At 39.0% G+C, this 18,107-nt stretch overlaps 2 protein-coding genes and 1 pseudogene across 3 annotated transcripts; 2 read left to right on the top strand and 1 right to left on the bottom strand.

Moving 5' to 3' along the window:
* The first annotated feature begins 3,395 nt into the window (after positions 1–3,395).
* On the top strand, positions 3,396–5,479 carry LOC143450554 (alpha-tocopherol transfer protein-like pseudogene; annotated as a pseudogene).
* Positions 5,480–5,485: 6 nt separating this feature from the next.
* Positions 5,486–8,956, top strand: LOC143450552 (dipeptidyl peptidase 1-like). Its single transcript, XM_076951153.1, has 8 exons — positions 5,486–5,642; positions 5,718–5,818; positions 5,945–6,183; positions 6,678–6,842; positions 6,931–7,048; positions 7,168–7,300; positions 7,462–7,703; positions 8,310–8,956. Exons 1-8 carry the CDS (start codon positions 5,486–5,488, stop codon positions 8,592–8,594), a joined length of 1,440 nt encoding a protein of 479 aa, XP_076807268.1. The 3' UTR covers positions 8,595–8,956.
* A 934-nt stretch (positions 8,957–9,890) lies between these two features.
* LOC143449434 (uncharacterized) lies at positions 9,891–17,598 on the bottom strand. 2 transcript variants are annotated; one of them, XM_076949644.1, is made up of 12 exons: positions 17,380–17,598; positions 17,191–17,289; positions 15,848–16,903; positions 15,558–15,679; positions 15,099–15,252; positions 14,360–14,957; positions 14,069–14,181; positions 13,791–13,954; positions 13,493–13,608; positions 13,115–13,269; positions 12,559–12,904; positions 9,891–10,469 (listed from the first exon to the last, which is right to left on the bottom strand). In XM_076949644.1, exons 1-11 carry the CDS (start codon positions 17,468–17,470, stop codon positions 12,567–12,569), a joined length of 3,006 nt encoding a protein of 1,001 aa, XP_076805759.1. In that variant the 5' UTR covers positions 17,471–17,598; the 3' UTR covers positions 9,891–10,469; positions 12,559–12,566. The 2 variants fall into 2 exon arrangements, with proteins under 2 accessions (XP_076805759.1, XP_076805758.1); XM_076949643.1 differs by having other exon boundaries at positions 15,558–15,682.
* Between the last annotated feature and the right edge of the window lie 509 nt (positions 17,599–18,107).

An 18,107-nucleotide genomic window follows, 5' to 3' on the forward strand; every position in this document is an offset into this window, starting at 1 on the left:
AGGATAGTATAATTTTGCGTAACAGTTGTAATAATAAGTAATAACAATAATTGGTAAAACGGAGTTGGTCTATATCGTAAGTGCAATACACTCAGTATGCGATTAATATCAAGGAAGTGAAAACCGCTGGACCGACCTCAATAAATTCAACTTGACCACTGATATTTTTTCCCAGCAGCCTTTTATTTGTGTGGTACTTAGTTAATCAACAGCACTCACAGGCTGACCTTGGTGTGTTAGAAAAATATTTTTAGTTTGTCGATTTATTTGTCGATAAATCGCAGACGCCGACTCACAGCTTTGTATATATCAAATAAGCCTCGTCCCACTTTGCTTAATTTTCTGGTCAACTGGATCATTCAGCACTAATTTCTAATCCATTTCGTATGAGCCGATAGCGTCCCGGCTAAAACGGGACGTATGGTAAGCCTTGTATAAGTTAATGTGACTATGTGTAAAAAGGCTTCATAGTAATACGTCAATCAATTTCATGGTGATCATATTCCGGATTAGCAGAAGGGTGATGAGTTATTCAGAAACATCAATAATGACTTTAGTAACTTTACAGTTGTAGTGATTTTTAAATTCAATCATCAACCACAATGTCACGTTACGAAGATTTAAGTGCAAACAAATAAAAAAAACGAAAAAATAAGTGTAATGGAAAGTGGATATATGGCACCTGAACTTGAGAGGTTGACTCACTTCACTAGAATAAGTACTTGTTGAAATGTTTATTGCGGGTGATAATATTTGAGTCTCATGAGGTCGTTGTATGCTTTTCTCAGGCTGCTGTCTGCTTGAGGGCTTATTGTCTCAGGACAGGCATTAATTGTCAGTGATCAATATTATAATGACTTGTTTTCCACTGCTATATTACAGAACCAAAGTTCTTGTTATCTTCACAAGATAAGAATAATGTTGTCTATCTTGACACTAAACTTGTTCAAATATAATTCATCAATGCTTATACAGGAATGACAAATGTATATACTGATTATATTGAAGCTTCTTTGGACAAATACATTTTGACAAAACATTAGCACAGCAACAGCATAAAGATGTCCATGTTGTAGGCTTGATGTTACTAGAATGAATGCATTGAACAACTGAGTATAACTCACGCAAGATAGGCACGCGCAATATTTATGTCACGACTTCAAACGGGAAACAGGAAGTTGTCGGTACGCAATGTTATCTATCATTGATGTCCTGTATCTTGAAGTAGATGTCTGAAAATAGGAATTCTATATTGTATGCGATTTGTATACTATAATATCCGCTTATTATCACAAATGAGAGAAAAATTTTGTACGTACTGTGATAATACTATGAATTAATGTAATATAAAATTTTGTAAGACATAGAATTCTCGTCTATCGAATCAGCGAAGCATAACACTTTGTGACGTAATCGATTGCTTCCCTGTTACTGTGCGTGCATTACGAGTTATCACTTATCAGTCTCTTTTTGCTATTATGTTCAACGCCGCAACATGTCTTTATGCTGTTGCTGTCACAATGTTTTATCTTGATTTATTCGTTCAAAGAAGCTTCAATATAATCAGAATATACAGTTGTCGAGGTGTACAATTAATTCTAAGATCAAGAAAAGCAGACAACGACCTTGAGGCTCATTTAACATCGAGGACATTAAACAATTCAACGGACAAACATTGTAATTGAAGAGGTCGCCCTTACAGGCTAAGGAACGATAAACAACCATTTCATTACAGTACGAAAGATATAAATGATAATCTTTATCGGAGGAGAGTCTGCACGATTTAAATCCGATGATGATTCCTCATCGCTCAAGCCCCAGTTACCGAGCTAGTCTTAGTGCAAGTTGGAATCGTAAGACATTTTTTTTTCAGTATTGCCCGAATTTAGTGCTGTCTACCAGGTTCGCCTGACTGAACACGAGCAAGTGTCTTAATGCTTTGCCCAAGGGCTTTAGAACGGTATAACTCCACTGGGTATCGAACACGGAACACATGCCACTTTTGTTGCCAGGCAGCACTCGAGCCGTTAGACTGTCAGGCAGGTCTACTCATGAGGCAAGTCTATCTCTAATGATAATGTACTGAGTATTGGCTGTTTTTTTTGTACTGTATAACCAGATAGGTCAGAATTCAGTAAGATCATATCAGTTTTGGAGTTTTGCCCTCGCTGTCATAGATATCATACACTAAAAATGTCACGCTTGAAAAAACACTTCCATCATATGATTACAAGAAATCAACAAAAATTCCGAAAGTACAAAACACAATGAGTTTTCCTACAGACAATAAACTAGGTTACGGTATAACGTTGAGTGGCGTCATAATCTTTATCCTTGCCTTGTTATCGTCTGACTGTGAGGAAAGTCTTTGCAAAATGATTCCTCATCGCCTGTGCCCCGTTTACCGACCTAAGTCGTTGGTGTTGGGAAGGTTCTGCATGCGTTGTTAAGAGTTATTCTAATCTATAAGGTAGCCTAGCCTAGTCATCCACGACCACAAACTTTTCAAGATTTTATTGCGTTTTTGTAGTGCAAGTCTTTGTTGTTTTAAAAACAATTTACGATTTACTGCCAGTAGTTTTTAAATATTTTTTCCAAATTCGGTTTTAAACTCTTCCAAAGAAAAAATATAATTGCTATTTGTTAATTATAATTCATTTTAATCATTGCAAAAAGCTAAAAAAAGTTGCCATTGATTCACAACAACTCCAACAAACTCAAGCATTCTTGAAACACTATGACAAATCTTGACGGTTTCGAATTTCAGCAGTTAACTGTTGAAGACTTCGACCAAGTTCTAGACCTAGATAGAAGTTCTTTTGCTGCATCTGAGCCACTAAACCAAATGCAGGATGCTCCTTACATTGTGGAAATTCAAACCTTAAGGTTGATGGCTTTCTTAAAACAATCAGCATCAGTTGGTGTATTTGATAAAGTGACAAATCTTCTTGTTGGCTTTGTGTTGAACTCTGTTGAAGGACCACTGGACTGGGAAAAAAAATATGCCCAGGTGCATGAGTATCAAAGACTTGATATTACGCGAGCAGTAAGCATGATTAAAACTGAAAAGCAAAACATGCTGGACCAATTTCAGTTCAAGAAAATCTTGGATATTGTTAAATTCACAATTTGTCCAGGTTATCGTAGACTAGGTTTAGGAACACAACTTGTAAGCCGATGTAGTGAGATTGCGCTCAAATTTGAATGTGATGCTGTTTGTGTATTAGCATCATCTTATTTTACGCAAAGTATTTGTGAAAAACTTAATTATAACACTTTTAGTGAAGTAGGCTATGCCAAGTATGTTGTGCCTGAATCAGGCCTGAAATTGTTTAGTAAGATCATTCCTCCTCATCAAGTTTTTAAGACTTATTTTAAGTCCTTAAAATAATCAAGTGCATATAAAAGTTTAGCTGGAGTACACGCATACGTATAATTGTTTTCCATTGCTTAGGGGCACTGACAGGTGTAGTTTTATTCTTTCTTCATTATGTCCCATCATTACCACAGTTGTTGTGTATGCCTAAAATCTATTTTTTTTCAATGTTTTAGATTCTTTTTGTTCCTTCACTTGTTTGATAGCAGCAATATACCATCTAACATGCGTTAGTGTGTGAATTGTTTATCTGTGCTTTGGTGCATATACTCAGACATTGTCAAGTGAAATTATTATCTATATAAAGTAGACATGTTATGCCAACGACTTAGTATTTCTATTTTGCTATTGGCAAGTTACTTAATTAATAATGTAATATATAAATCTATTTTAATTTGTTGGTTTTTGCATTATTAAGCCGTCGTGATGAGTAATTCAGACAGATATGAGTGCACGTTGAGTGCGGAAGCTCTTGCGAAAGCTGTTGATGAGCTGAATGAGCCGGAGGACAATGCATCACGACTTTTAATGATTGACCAGCTAAGGGATTCGTTCATCAATCAAGATTCTGGATTAGAGCTGATTCGAAGTGACGATGCTTTTATTTTACGCTTCCTCAGAGCACGCAAATTTGATCAAGAAAGGGCTTTGAAAATGCTCACAAATTATCACAAGCAACGAGTTGAATTCACAGAAGTTTTTAAGAAAGTCGACGACCCCGCAAGTTTAAGGCCGCTCTTTGAATCGGGTTCGTTTATGGCCTTGAGAGGAAAGGCCTTGAACGGATCTTCTGTGCTCATCGGAAGACCAGGGAAGATGAAGAAGACGGTGTTCTATGACTTCATCGCTTGTGTTGTTCTCTCCATGGAGAAGTTATTGGAAGAAGATGAGGAAGTCCAGGTTCATGGGGTAACGGTCATTGAGGATTTATTTTATAGCGGACTTGATCTAGTCAAACAAATAGGACCATTCCTGGCAAAGCGCTTTCTAGGCTTGCTCCAGGATGCAATGCCGGTCCGTATCAAATCCGTCAATATAGTGAACGAGTCAAGAATATTTGATGCGGTTTTCGCGATTGTTCGTCCTTTTATGAAGGAGAAGATGAAGAGACGTTTCGAGATTCATGGCTCTGTATTCGATTCACTCCACAAGAAAATTGATCCTTCAATCCTCCCGCACGACTTTGGGGGCACAGGATCAGAACTGGATGAGAAAATGATTGAAGAGTGGACGTCGTCAGTCTTAGGAGAGGACACAGCTCTTTGAGAAATGAATAAGCACAAACGGCTGTAGTTTTCCTTCTACTTTATCTATTGGTTCCAAAGTATAGTTCAACTGTTTAAAAATGCCATGGGTGCCATTTACTCATAAAAGTGTGAATTGTGTAGTGTAGCAAGTATATATCATACAGATAATGTGTTTTCCTGACTGATGGGTAAACTTCTGAATGTGAGCAGGGGCGCAACATTTGGGCCACTCTCGCTGTCTGTAACTGTTCAACATGAAAGATCTACCTACCTCTATGAAATACCTGACACAGATTTCAATAAATCATGAATATTGCACAATTACCAACTGGTTTCACTTTGCACTTTATTAAATTTGTATACAGCATATATACCTGTTATTCAACATAGCACTTCTACTGATATATGTTACACATATGCATAAATGTATTAACCTAGAACTTGTTAAGTGAATGTAAACCTACCACATGTGAATTTTTGTAGTTAGTGCCACGTTACGGGATGTGTGAACTTATGGAGATGTTATTCGGAATTCTTTGTTGTCATAATTATAATTGCCATGATCTGAATTGTGAGTTTTGTAAGTGTGGTCAATCCTGCGTTTAAATTATCAGCATCAACAAACAACGTTTGTTTCTGCTTGTAGTTATATGCAAACCTTTAATTATATAATAGAAACTGAGAAGTAAAGATTTGCTCATTTGAAACAAATGAAAACTTACTGCTTTATGTACACAAATTGGAGATATAAATGGCTTTTGTGACCTAAGCCGAGGATTACCTTTTACCTGTTACACAAGTTGTGTTAAAGCATTTTGTTGGACTTTTTGAAATACTTATACTTATGCCTTGATTTGAGCAGATGGATAAATTTCTTGTAGCAATCTTTCTTGTATGTCTATGTACTGGTGTGCTGGGTGACACCCCAGCAAACTGCACCCATGAGGATTTAATCGGGACTTGGAATTTGTACGTCTCAGAGGGAGGCCATGACCGAACTTTAGACTGTTCCAATCCCGGTATGTTGATGTTTTAGTGAATCCTTGTCACTGTTTTTATCCAGCATTTAAAATGATCAGGATAATTTCTTGCAGGGAAAGTCATGTATGTTATTCCAATGACTTTTTCTGGAATGAATTCAATCGTCAAAAATTCGGACGGAGCCGTTGGGACATTTAATCTTATTTACAATCAGGTTGGTCAAAATAGACTTTATTATATGTCTATCATCTCATCTGTCACTGTCAGTCGTCTTTGTGTTTCTTGCGAAATAAATGTTATTAACGTATTGACATAAGTTATATTTTTTTGTGGTTTGTAGGGCTTCGAAGCGGTGGTCGGGTATCGGAAATATTTTGCTTTCTTCGAGTGGAAGACCGTTGATGCGAACCACTCCACCTACTGGTGTGACCGCACCATGTATGGTCAGTCTCACGATGTCCTCGGGAATGACTGGGCTTGCTTTATTGCCATAAAACAGCAAAAACATCCGTCAAGAATGTTGTTTGAATCACGAAACTGGAAAGGAAATGTAGTTCGGAACCCAGCAGGCTCATATGAGTAAGCAACAACTTGTCCTACTGTATGATGTGCTGCTGTATCAGCATATTAGGATATTGATTCTTTAAGTGAAGAGTCTTTGCACGATTTAGACTCGGCAATATTTTCTTATCTCTTGAACGTCGATTATCTTGATTAGCTTTTCCAGATAGATCATATCCTAGTTCGTTCTTTTAGTAGTATTACCAACTTTGGAATTGTTGAGTAGAACCATTAGACAGGAGCAAATGTCATCAATGCCTTGCCAAATGTCATTCACAACAACAGCGTAGAGCTGCTAAGTGTCGAACACGAGTCCCATGCTTGGGAGTTGGGCACATCGCTGCACTACCTAGCGGACCTAACTTGTTATTAGTGAACCTAGTTGTCCCTTTGATAGTTTAATCTGTTAACATTTATTTTGAATTTCTAAACCAGAAATGCTACTTCAACAACAAAGCTGTATTTGTGTATTGTCACTGTAAACTCTGCAAAATTTTGTGTTTTGTAAATAGAAGCCAAGAGTTGCTGAACCAGCCATATGTGATCAAGAAGAAATTTGTTAATCAAATCAACAAAGAACAAAAGTCTTGGGTGGCCCAAGCTTACCCAGAGCTCGGTAAAATGTCGTACGGAGATGTGCTGAAGCGTTCTGGTTACGGAAATGGTCCTATTACCAGGTATTGTAATATACTCAAATGCAGGGCCGCAAAATACAACAAAATTAATTTATGGTTTTAAAGTTTTTTTCATCAATTTTGACATCAGACCAAACCTTCCCCACAAACTTAAATTTGTGAGCAATTACGTGAAAGCAAGACTTCCAGAAGCTTGGGACTGGAGAAATGTGAATGGACAAGATTTTGTATCCCCCATTCGAAATCAGGTTACCGCCAATAAGCGACCACGATTTCGTTTTGTTTCTTCCTCGACTTTCATCAACTTTTTTGGTTACTAATGTTTGTCATTACTATGTGACGTCATAATGCCTTCTGTGATGCACAGGGTTCGTGTGGAAGTTGTTATGCTTTCGCATCGATGGCGATGTTGGAGGCACGTATCAGAATCATGACCAATAACACTCAAACACCTGTTTTTTCCACGCAAGAGGTCGTGTCCTGTGGTGAATACTCACAAGGTATTGGATTTATTGTAGAGAAAAACTTCATTTGCTGAATGTTACAGCACAGTTATAATAAAATTAAATTTTTCATTTCAAAACCGCGTGCGCCAATACCGAACTTAGAACAACACAGCACAACACAGAACTCCTTAAAATTAAACTTCGAAATTACTTAGGATGCGACGGGGGATTCCCCTACTTAATCGCCGGTAAGTACGCCCAAGATTTCGGGGTCGTGGAAGAGCACTGCTACCCCTACGTGGGAAAAGATACCCCCAGCTGTAAGCCGGCGGTGGCTAATTGCAAGCGAACCTACGCGGCCAAGTACGAATACGTTGGCGGTTACTATGGCGCTTGCTCTGAAGAGGTAATGAAGCAAGATTTGGTGGCAAATGGTCCCGTTGCCGTTGGGATTGAGGTAAAGGAATTTTTGTTACGTCCATAAATTTTCTACCATTCAAAATGCTTAGATCGCGTTTATGCTGTTTTTAAATCAACCAATCATTGCAGTGATTATAGTGGTACAAATGGTACCATGTGTCACTCGCAAATCGTTTCCACTTACGCAGCGATTTGCACACGTTTCTAAAATAACTTTACAAAACTTTTTGCTTTATTGCGTCATAAACTCATTTAATATGGCAGTCATGTGACATCGGACAAACGCAGACAAAGGGAATTAAAATTTGATGCGCTTTCAAAATCACGCAATTGAATAGATTTGCTACGTCATGCTGACACGGTGATCTCGTAAAACACGCGTCGTATCATATGACGTGGATTTTTTATTAATTTCAACTTCCAACGTGTTGTGAGAAGGATTCGCCAATGCACAAATTTTTCAAACAAGACTTGCAACTGTGTGCGCGACTTCAGTCCAAGACTTCTCACGCCAACTACATTCCTGCCCCATTGCACATGTTATAGATGAAAGCAACTAACCCAAATCCAACGCTATAAATGCGCACACTTCCATCTTCGTGCTACTTTTCGGTGTGAATGACCAATTTTCATTATTTCGAAGGTCTACGAAGATTTCCAGCTCTACAAAAGTGGAATCTACCACCACGTTACCGAATTAAGGTCACCGCTAGATGGAGCCTTTAATCCATTCGAGCTAACCAACCACGCGGTCCTCGTCGTCGGTTTCGGAGCAGACTCAAAGACTGGCGAAAAGTACTGGATCGTGAAGAATAGCTGGGGCGAGACTTGGGGTGAAAAGGGGTACGTTCGCATCAGGAGGGGGACGGACGAGATTGCCATCGAGAGTCTCGCTGTACAGAGCTTTCCAATCCCACAATTGCAGTAGAGCGGGAATGTTTCAACTTTGTAAATGCCCCATGAAAATCGCCACACGTGCAATACACAATAATTAATCAACTGAACCTGATGATGAACAGTCTGATGAGAATGAAACTGAAGAATTTTACCATGAACCTTATCGTCGTAGTAAGTAGATTGCTTTCATATACAATGTTTTACCCACTCGACAGTATTGTTTGATTCACACTTTTCGTTACGTTTTTCCTATAAAGTCATCAGTGTTTTTTGCTAATGTGTCCGGTTTCGACCTTTATCGAACGCACATATTCCCCCATTTCTCATCTGCATCGTGTGATTTATGCAAATATCCCCTGTATCTTGTTAATAAAACGTCATCATGACAAGTCATGCGTGAGTGCATTTTCTTACCAAAAGCCCCTGTATTGAAAGAGGTCGCCGTTTGTCCGATACAGAGTAATTTTTTACCATAACGTTCCCGTAGAATGTTAACAATATTTGTTCAACGACCAAACCCATGTTATTCAAAATTCTACAAACTTAAGTGGTGGCGAAGGGTAAAAGTAACTTAAAGCATCCGCAGCTGGCTGACCGGAAATGTTTAGTTTGAAATAAGCCCGACCCCGACTTGCTAGATACTCAAGCAAGCTAAGACAGGTTTTATCAAATTAATGTGTAATTTCAGTGCCAGTCAAAGCGGCAGATTTTAACTTACATCTGGCATGTGCAACCTTTTTCACTGGAGGGCCAAATACAAAATTTTGAATGACAACGCGGGCCACATGATTTTTTCAGAAAAAATTAGTATCGTAAAACGACTTTCCTATGCAGTTTATGTAGTTAAGAAATAGATTTAATGCAGTCCACGACACACTTGTGCGACAATTTATTGAAAAACTTTTTCAACAGCTTTTTCAAACTGCTAATCTCGCATTGCGAAATTATGCAACGCAGCATTGTTACATCACAAAGGGCAATATTTCTATACACAGCGTGCGAAAATTTCCATTGCTTTGATGTAAACTGCATGAAATAGTGATGGCTAGTATGAAGTTCTAACATTTTGCTGAGCACCACGCGGGCCGCACGGAACAACCTGGCGGGCCGCAGTGCGGCCCGCGGGCCACTGGTTGCACATGTCTGACTTACATGTATCTTAAGTCAACTCGCCAAACAGTATTTTTGAGCCATGATACTGTTTTATTTATTCAGCCGTTCTATTCGCATTGCGAGTCTTTCAATAGAATCAAAGTTATGTCCCACTTTCCCTGCAATAAGAATGCTGCTTGCGAAGGGATAAAACCTTCAGCTCATCGTCAGAAAGTGCAAAAAGATTAAAAATTTATTTCAAGGAATACATCATAATCCACTTAAAAATCTAAGAACCAATTACAGGATAAATTTCATCATTGCTAGAAATGCTCGCCACACGAAAGGAAGGCTGCGTGACGTGACAATCACGTAACAATAGTAACGAGAAAATTAAACTTATGTAAACCAATAGCAATGAGAGCGGGAAAATAAAACGTCTAAAGCGAGGGGTCAACAAAGGCCGACATCGTTTGCGGCTGCGTTGTATAATCTAAGTCATAATTGCAAACAATTGCGACCTCACGAATGCAAAATGCGCACGATTTACAAAAAATACAACATGGTGCTGCATGGCTATAGCACACAGACGAATGAGACGAGTTCTCAGACAAGCAAAAAATGTCATAAAAAATGAAACATGCAAAACATAAGGAGGCATGATTAGAAAAAGCCTGGAAGACACTTCGGCGAGGTCGAGCAGCCAAAACCCACAAAGGTGTGTTGGGTGACCGCCATCTTGGGGAGGACATATCTGTGACTGCGATACGGTAGCCTGGGATTGCTTCATGAGGTAGGGGGCGATGGAAGAAATCTGGAATCAAAAAAAGGTTTTGTCATTGTTGTATGTACAGTACATTGTTACTGTTGCGTTAACTGCAAAAATGCACTTATTTTGAGATTTTAATCACGTGATAGCGCAGAAAGTTTCGGCTTTTGATAAATATGCTCTCGTCGTCTTCCTTGCTTAATATCGCCACTAATCCTACTTCAGGCAAGAAGTAACACTATTATGCTAAAAAAAACTTGCTATACTGCCGTCCATAAATACCTCACTTTCATAATATTGCAGGTTATGACCGAAAACGGTATATGCCCAAATAAGGTAAAGCGAATAGGCTTGAAATCTCGCAAAACGTCGATGCTATCGCCAAGAATATAAACAATCGTTTAGACTTCACGGCTGGCTGCAAGTTAAATATCTGGGTGAAAAATTCCTGAGCGGATGAAAAACCAACTAATCCCTCCAGACATGCAAGGTGGCTTAAAGACTATCTTCACTAACCTTTTGCTTGACAACAAACAGTGCTTTTTATCCGATATAATCAAATTAATAGGAGCTTCAAAATGATCTTATACGCCAATATAAACACAAATTAAACACTTCGACATATTTCGAATCCTTCGATTCATCAATAAACAGCAAACGTATGCATTAGAAAAATCTCTATAAATGTCTGTTCGCGAACATTAGCCGGATAAATGAGGTAAAACGTGAAAAAAATTAGAAAGTTTCTGCAGAATTCAGGACTTAAATCTGAAAGCTTTAACCAAGACACAAGATGACCATAATCCCATCAACCATGTAAATTTAAATCATTCGCCAACAAATAACCACTAACAGACAAGATTAACAACGAACGAAGAAGCGCTTACATGCTGTGGTGAATGGTGATACATAAAGTTGTTTTTCGACAAACTTGAATTTTAAAAAGATAACTTTCAGTCTGGGAAGAACAAAATAACCACTTGTAATGGCTTGTGTGCCGAAGTAATTTTAAAGTGCTGATGTTTTTGTAACAAACAAAGCAAAGTAATCAGTTTATTTTGACAGCATTACTCATCCTATCGAATGTGCTTGAGTGAACGACCATGGTGTCGGGTTTTAGACATTTTTCTATGACCGGTTGATCGTTCTAAAAGCAATTGTTCGACGGCGTTTGGAAAACACAAACCTAATGGAAGAAAAAACAGTCAACAAAAAACATCTTTAAGGTTAACAAATTTCTATTAATTTGGACACCAGCCTTTCACGTCGGTTGAAAGTAACATTTGCTTCTAACTAATTTATATTGACAGTGTCCAACACACTCACAGTCACACATGACAAAGAAACGTTCGAAAGCTGGTCATTAAATTAACGAAAATACATAGCATGGATGGAAGAGGTGCTACTTGATGAATACTTCTATACTCAAGGAGATAATCACGGCTCTGCCATGGTCTATTTTTAATTAAAACGATGATTGCAAAAAAGAAAGTCGAATAACATTGCAGTGTTGCATGATGGACAATCTTATCAGAAATTTCATTGGCCACAGACGGTGAGGCAAAATAAACATACTAACGCTAATTAAAATTCCTTATCCCAACACAGTTAACTTTGCCAAAATAAGCTTGCTCGTTAACACAGGAAACCACTGGCACATTCGCGTTACTTTCTGGCCTATGGTGCCTACCGAGAGTTACAAATAAATCGCTTGGTTTCAATTTCACAAAACCACTTCAAAGAACAGTTTTTGTTTCAGACGAGTTTAGTTGATAGAATAAACACTTTACCACCATTGTACCTGTGCTGGCTTCGTTTATTGATCTATTCTTTCACTGTCCGTTATTTCTTTAAATTAAATAACTTGGTGATAACTGGTACATTTTTAACCTCATATTTACGCTGTAACTCACAGCAAATCAAATACAGATAGACACAGATCATAAAACAAACCTCATCTTAAGCCTGCACCTTAGTTCTACTTGTAACTTAGCACAAACACTCAGTCTAACTATGAGTTAAAGAACACGTGAGCACTTCACTCAAATAATCTGGAGAGTTGATCAGTTTGAAAATTAAAGCTGCTCAAAAATATTTTTTAGATGATAGAAATGATAGAAAAGCTGAAACTTACCTAAATGTTCATACATCAGATTCCTTAGGAATGTTGCCAGGCACCTTCTGATAGGAACTTACTCTCGGAGGGATTGGAGGTGGATACGCAGGAAACGGAGCTTGGGGTGTGTTGCATAATCGCACGGGTCTGTTAGGAACCGGAGGGGGTGGCATCGAGGACTGGGTGTGTCGGGGCGAACGAGGTGATGTGTTGGAATTCATGGATTTCTTGCAGGTCATCAACCATCTCATGATCCGAGCATTCTTCTCAATGATGCTGACAGGAGGAACGTGAGCAAGGCCTGCTGTGGCCGGATCAACATCCATCGATTCATCCGGGCTATCCCGGACATAAGCGGATGCTCCTGATGCAAAATATTTTGTTTTCAGACGCAGAGAGCTTCAAGTTTTAACGTAGGATTTTCACAAAGCATTTAAACCAAAAAAGACTAATCGTAACATGCCAAAATGACATCCAACGTCTTTATTCAGCAAAAGCTGACTTTCGCTGCATGAGGTTATAAAACTGAGACATCTAGTAGAGTGTCAAATTGTGGGCAAGATCTAAGACCAACCTGCGAAGGAGAAATCGGATTCGCTGCTGACATGCGCGGTCGTGAAAAGAGTGTCCTGTGACATAGGAAGCGGGGACTTGACGCCTTCCTCCATCCCCATTGTTGAAAAGAAACGATCGAGTTCGCTTTGGAAAATGCTCACATCTGATTTGGACCTGGGATGTAAAATCCATGGCATGAAGTTTGACTTGTTGATGTATCGCATTGTGTATACTTTATGTTAATGTTTGTAGACTAAAATCTTCTTAAAACTAACATTTAACATTCGTCTAAAAATAAACCTAAGCCCAGTTGGTCATCAACAATGTCTTCAAAGAGCACAACGAAAACTATTTGTAAGAAATGTCACTACTTGTGAAAGACAAGTCTGCAACCCACCTTTGCCGGTTACGCTTCAGCGATGAGCTTCTAGACGAAGTGGGTGTCCGTTTCAAGGACGAATACGGGGTTGACGACGCCGATCGTGACCCATGATGCTGGGTCATGTGAGCAGCCTAAAATTGCATGATGAGAATAAGAGGGACTATGGAGGAAAGTGTCACTTACAACCAACCGCTTCCTCGTACAAGATAGAAGAGAAATTTTACTCAACTGACAAGTGTTTACTCGACACACATCAGCAAATTGTCTGTTGTAGTTGAACATCGAATGACATTTAACTGCTACTTCATTTTACCTGTTTGTGGGGTGACATTGCAGGGGATGCGGGCCCATTGTTGTGTCGTTTGGTGTTACCCCGATTGTTAGACATGGGGTAGGGATATGTAGGTTTTAATGGAGTGGCATGGGTTGCATTGTTGCGTTTTCCGCGCCTGGGCTTCAGATCTGATGCTGTTAAAGCTAAAATCACAAATATCAAATTACAACCAATACACTTCATGCACGGCACCAAAATGTAGAACTTATCGTAAATCTTTCTGCAATTATTTAGCAAACAACCGAGATGTTGCCAACCTGTGAAAGGCTTGTTCACGTCACCAGAAGCAGAACTCGATGTGTTTTGTGACTTCATAGTGTTCAAGTGCTCCTCTTTGGAAGGATTTCTTCTCAGAGAATTGGACATGCTTCTGTAAAATGAATGAGAATCAATATAAATTCCATAAGATAGATGATTACGACACTATTACAAACACGTTGTTAATTTAAACAGTGTTTAAGTGCATGAAACCAAAGCCTAAGTATTAAACAGTAATATAGTTTAAGCAAAAAGTCAGGAATGTTTAATGTAAGTCTCATACAACTCACTTCGATGAATATTCTGGGGCAACCTCCCGTCTCGACCTGGGGGCCAACATGGGTGAATTGGGAATCCCTGAATTCATTTGGTTGTTGGTAGGAGCAAGATCGATTCGATTTAACGGCTGATTGTCGTTGGAGTTCAACCATTGTCGCTGATCTGAAGTATTCTTTCTAACCGGAACATCGTATCTATAACCGCTCGAATGTCGATTTGATGAACCCGGGGAGGATTGAGTGGATACAAGATTTGTTAAGGTTGCTGATGACGGTTTCGACGTGATGTCGACGTCATTGCCCCCAAAACTAATTCCATCGTCACCGGTCGATGTTTTTGATCTTGAACTTTCTGGAGTTTTTGATCTTAATCGTTCACTGCCATCACTACCAACGCCACGCAGGAAAGTGTTGCTATTTTCCACTACGGTGGGGTTCTTCTCCTGGTAACCAGCAGGCCCAACAAGGGTCTTACAGTCCATACTTGCATCAGGAGACATGCTGTTATAAGCCGTGTCCATGTCGTCATCCGCTTCCAAGGGATTTAAAATTTCTTCCAAAGCTTCGGTTAGGCTCTTTCGGCTGCCGGGTTGATTTTGGTAACCAGAGTCTATGATGACAGAACAAAAAAGTAAGGTAAATACAAGCTCTTTAAAATAACACCTACCACCTTGTACCTAGTTCACATAAACAGCAAATTCTAATTGAACTATGAGTTCTTATTCACACTTGCAGGTCACTCAACACTCACCCCCTTCGTGGTATGAAATTCGATTTCCACCTTTTTTACACTCGAACGTGGAAGGTGGGACTCTGCTCCACGACTTGCGTTGACGCGGTGTGTTGCTGAAGGGACCGGACATCATCATGTCAGGCTCGGGTGTCAAAGATGTCGGTGATTTTGACTGAAAGTTTTTCGACACAAACTTTTAACTCAATAACATTTTACTATCAAGAGCACTTAAAGTTTTAAGTGTACAGGCCGCATTACACTATTCTTGTGCCTTGGCAGTCCGCAAACAATGTTCAAATTTTTTATCTCAAAATTTGTGATTAACTACAAGCCTTGGCTTATCAAATCGGCTAAATTATTTAGTTCCTCTGTTTTGGACAGACTTTAAGCAGCCCTGGATTAGATAGTGCTCAGACTAAGTTCAATCACAAACTTAGTCAAAGGCACGTAACTTTACGCATTAGCTAATGGACCTACCATTACCAGCTGAAGACTGTTGTCCATTGTCTGTGCAATATCCAGGGACCGGCGTTTGTGTCGCTGTGAAGATATCCTTCGAACACTTGAACTATTTTGATTGGGGACTTCATTGTTGTTATCTTTTTCATCACAATTAATCGTGTTATATACAATACATGTACAACAAGTATCGTGTTGGAATACGTGGTAATTCAATTCTTTGTATTTAAATGAAAAATAAAGTAAACCGTACATAATGAAGTAACTGAAAATATGAAATAAAGTACAAAAATATGACTGCAACTCACTTTGTGTTGATTCATCTTTGCCAGATAACGAACTCCGTCTTCGTGATCGCTCGGACCTACTTTGTTTTTCTTTCGAAGGCTCATTGCGCATTGCATTTTGGGAAGCTAAATTTTCATTAACCCTGTTCTCTATCACAGCCAATGGTCTTCCAATGGCGGCCGACTTTTCAGGAAAAGAAAAATTTTCTCTTAAAGCAGGGTGATTATTTTCAGCACTGAACTCTGGTTTACTGGAGCTATGGCTTAAATGGTTCCTTGGCACCACTGTGAAGGTTTTTGGAATATGTTTACTGGGAGATGAAGAGTTTTCATTTTCATTGCTTGCAGGATTTCCACGAGAATTACTGCTCTGCTTCGTGCTTCCAACTTTCTTTAAATTCTGTCGAGCGTGCTTTAGTTGGCTCCTTGGGCTCATCACAACATCTGCGGAAGTGTTTGATTTCGATGGATTCACCTCGGTAGTTTCAGTTCGTTCTCTAACTCGTGTTAAGTTGGCACCTACACTTGCAGATCGCATTTTGCTCGATTTTGTGTTCGTTGACCGAGACTGTCGCCCTCTGGTGGCTTCGTTTGATTCATTACCATTTCCGGCAATGGTGGATGTAACTGCTTTTATACCTTCCTTGGCTTTACTGAGGTAAGAAGAGAGAGACTTTTCTGTCCGATTGTCTTTAGATTGCTGGACTCGATTTGAATTTCGATCAGCAGGACCACAGTTTAAGTCTTTTAGTTTCGTGCCTGGAGGAGCTCCTTGACTCATTGATGATTGCCCGGAGTTTATCGATTTATGACGAAATCGATTTGAATTTTGGAACTTGTTTTTATAGCTAACGTCCATGTCTGTGTTCGATCGGCTCAGTTTCTGGTGCCCGGATTGTCCACTGGTATAACTTCGGCTTGACAGGCCGCCGCTGAGTCTTCTGTCCAATAACATCTCATTAGTGACATCATTGTTAACGGACTCACTGACGTCATCGTCGTCAACAGTAACCGGTGAACCGGTGGATGCTGTGCCCATTGAATGGCTGCCGGTGCTGTCATTGTGATGTGATGATTCTGTAAATTGTTTATTATTAGCTATCCATACTGTAAGTTAAGTGTACCACCATGGAAAAGTGGTCTTCCGTCCAACTATTTCTACAATCAATCGAAAATGCTTATGGTCAGTATGCACTAATTGATTTGAATATTGAGTAAGCTTGTAAGTTTTCATGAACATATATGCTACATGCAGTACAACAGACTGAAACCTTCAAGAAAAGTAGCATGCAAGTTTTAAATAAGAGGTAAGAGTTAAAGATAAGAGTTTTTATTGCATATTAAATCAAGAAAACCTGTCTAACCATTAGTGGCTCTTCGTTGTCGTGCTTTTGCGCTCTTCACATATTTTAACCGATCGGCTTCAAGTCTTTCAGCAGCGGTCTTACGACGATGATCTGAATCTTTTAAAATTAAACATCGGCAATTAAATGACAATTATTTCCTTAGGTGTATAATTATAACTTTATTTAACTCTACACTAGAGGTCTTACTTCGAGATGAAACATTGTTTGATCGAAAATATTCTGGCCCCTTATTGAGAATCCGCAAAGGAGTTTTACTCAACGGATCTGCTGTTGACATGTTTGTTTATAGGAAATTGAGCATATCCTGCTTTAATCCGTTTCACAGCAAGTTACTAATTAATGAAAAACTTCTATTCAAATAATTACAAGGTTACTTGTTCAAACTATCTAAGTAACAAACCATAATGATAAACATTTACAGTATAATAAATTTTGTACATCTGCTATTGGCCTATTGATCTAACACACAGTACTGCGGTAATACAACCCAATCATATGGTGATTATGGATTTGAAACGGCGCAGTCAGCTTCGCCATTTTAATATAAAAACAACTTTCCCAGGAGCTGCCAATCTACCAATCCCCGCCTGAATACTAATATAGGAACAGTTTACTTTCTCTCTGGCCTTGTGGGGAAAATAGAATGTTGAAACTGACACTATGTAAATAATAAGGTCTCTTACTCTAAGTACAGCTGGCTTACACGGCGTCATGTCTATTAACAAGCGATAGAACATCGAGGCACGAAAAAAGCAACGATTTTCTGCCATGGGTTACCTTGTGCTTCCAACATGCAATGACGGACAAACTCATGTTTATTAAAAATCGGACATTTTTTTCATAAAGCTGTCAGGTATTGTACTGTATTGACAGAATACGATACAATAACATTGTTTTCAAAAGAAAAGCAGAAA

This window comes from Clavelina lepadiformis, chromosome 3 (assembly GCF_947623445.1).
Source record: "Clavelina lepadiformis chromosome 3, kaClaLepa1.1, whole genome shotgun sequence".
Classification (NCBI taxonomy): domain Eukaryota; kingdom Metazoa; phylum Chordata; class Ascidiacea; order Aplousobranchia; family Clavelinidae; genus Clavelina; species Clavelina lepadiformis.

Bases quoted from the DNA above. Each gene is read 5' to 3' on its own strand.
- LOC143450552 (XM_076951153.1), top strand. From the start codon at position 5,486: ATGGATAAATTTCTTGTAGCAATCTTTCTTGTATGTCTATGTACTGGT. The intron at 6,843-6,930 runs GTATTGTAATAT...TTTTGACATCAG, and splicing joins GGAAATGGTCCTATTACCAG to ACCAAACCTTCCCCACAAAC. The intron at 7,301-7,461 runs GTATTGGATTTA...GAAATTACTTAG, and splicing joins CTGTGGTGAATACTCACAAG to GATGCGACGGGGGATTCCCC.
- LOC143449434 (XM_076949643.1), bottom strand. From the start codon at position 17,470: ATGTCAACAGCAGATCCGTTGAGTAAAACTCCTTTGCGGATTCTCAAT. The intron at 16,904-17,190 runs GTTAGACAGGTT...AACAATTTACAG, and splicing joins ACAACGAAGAGCCACTAATG to AATCATCACATCACAATGAC. The intron at 13,270-13,492 runs GTGGGTTGCAGA...TTTACATCCCAG, and splicing joins CTGAAGCGTAACCGGCAAAG to GTCCAAATCAGATGTGAGCA.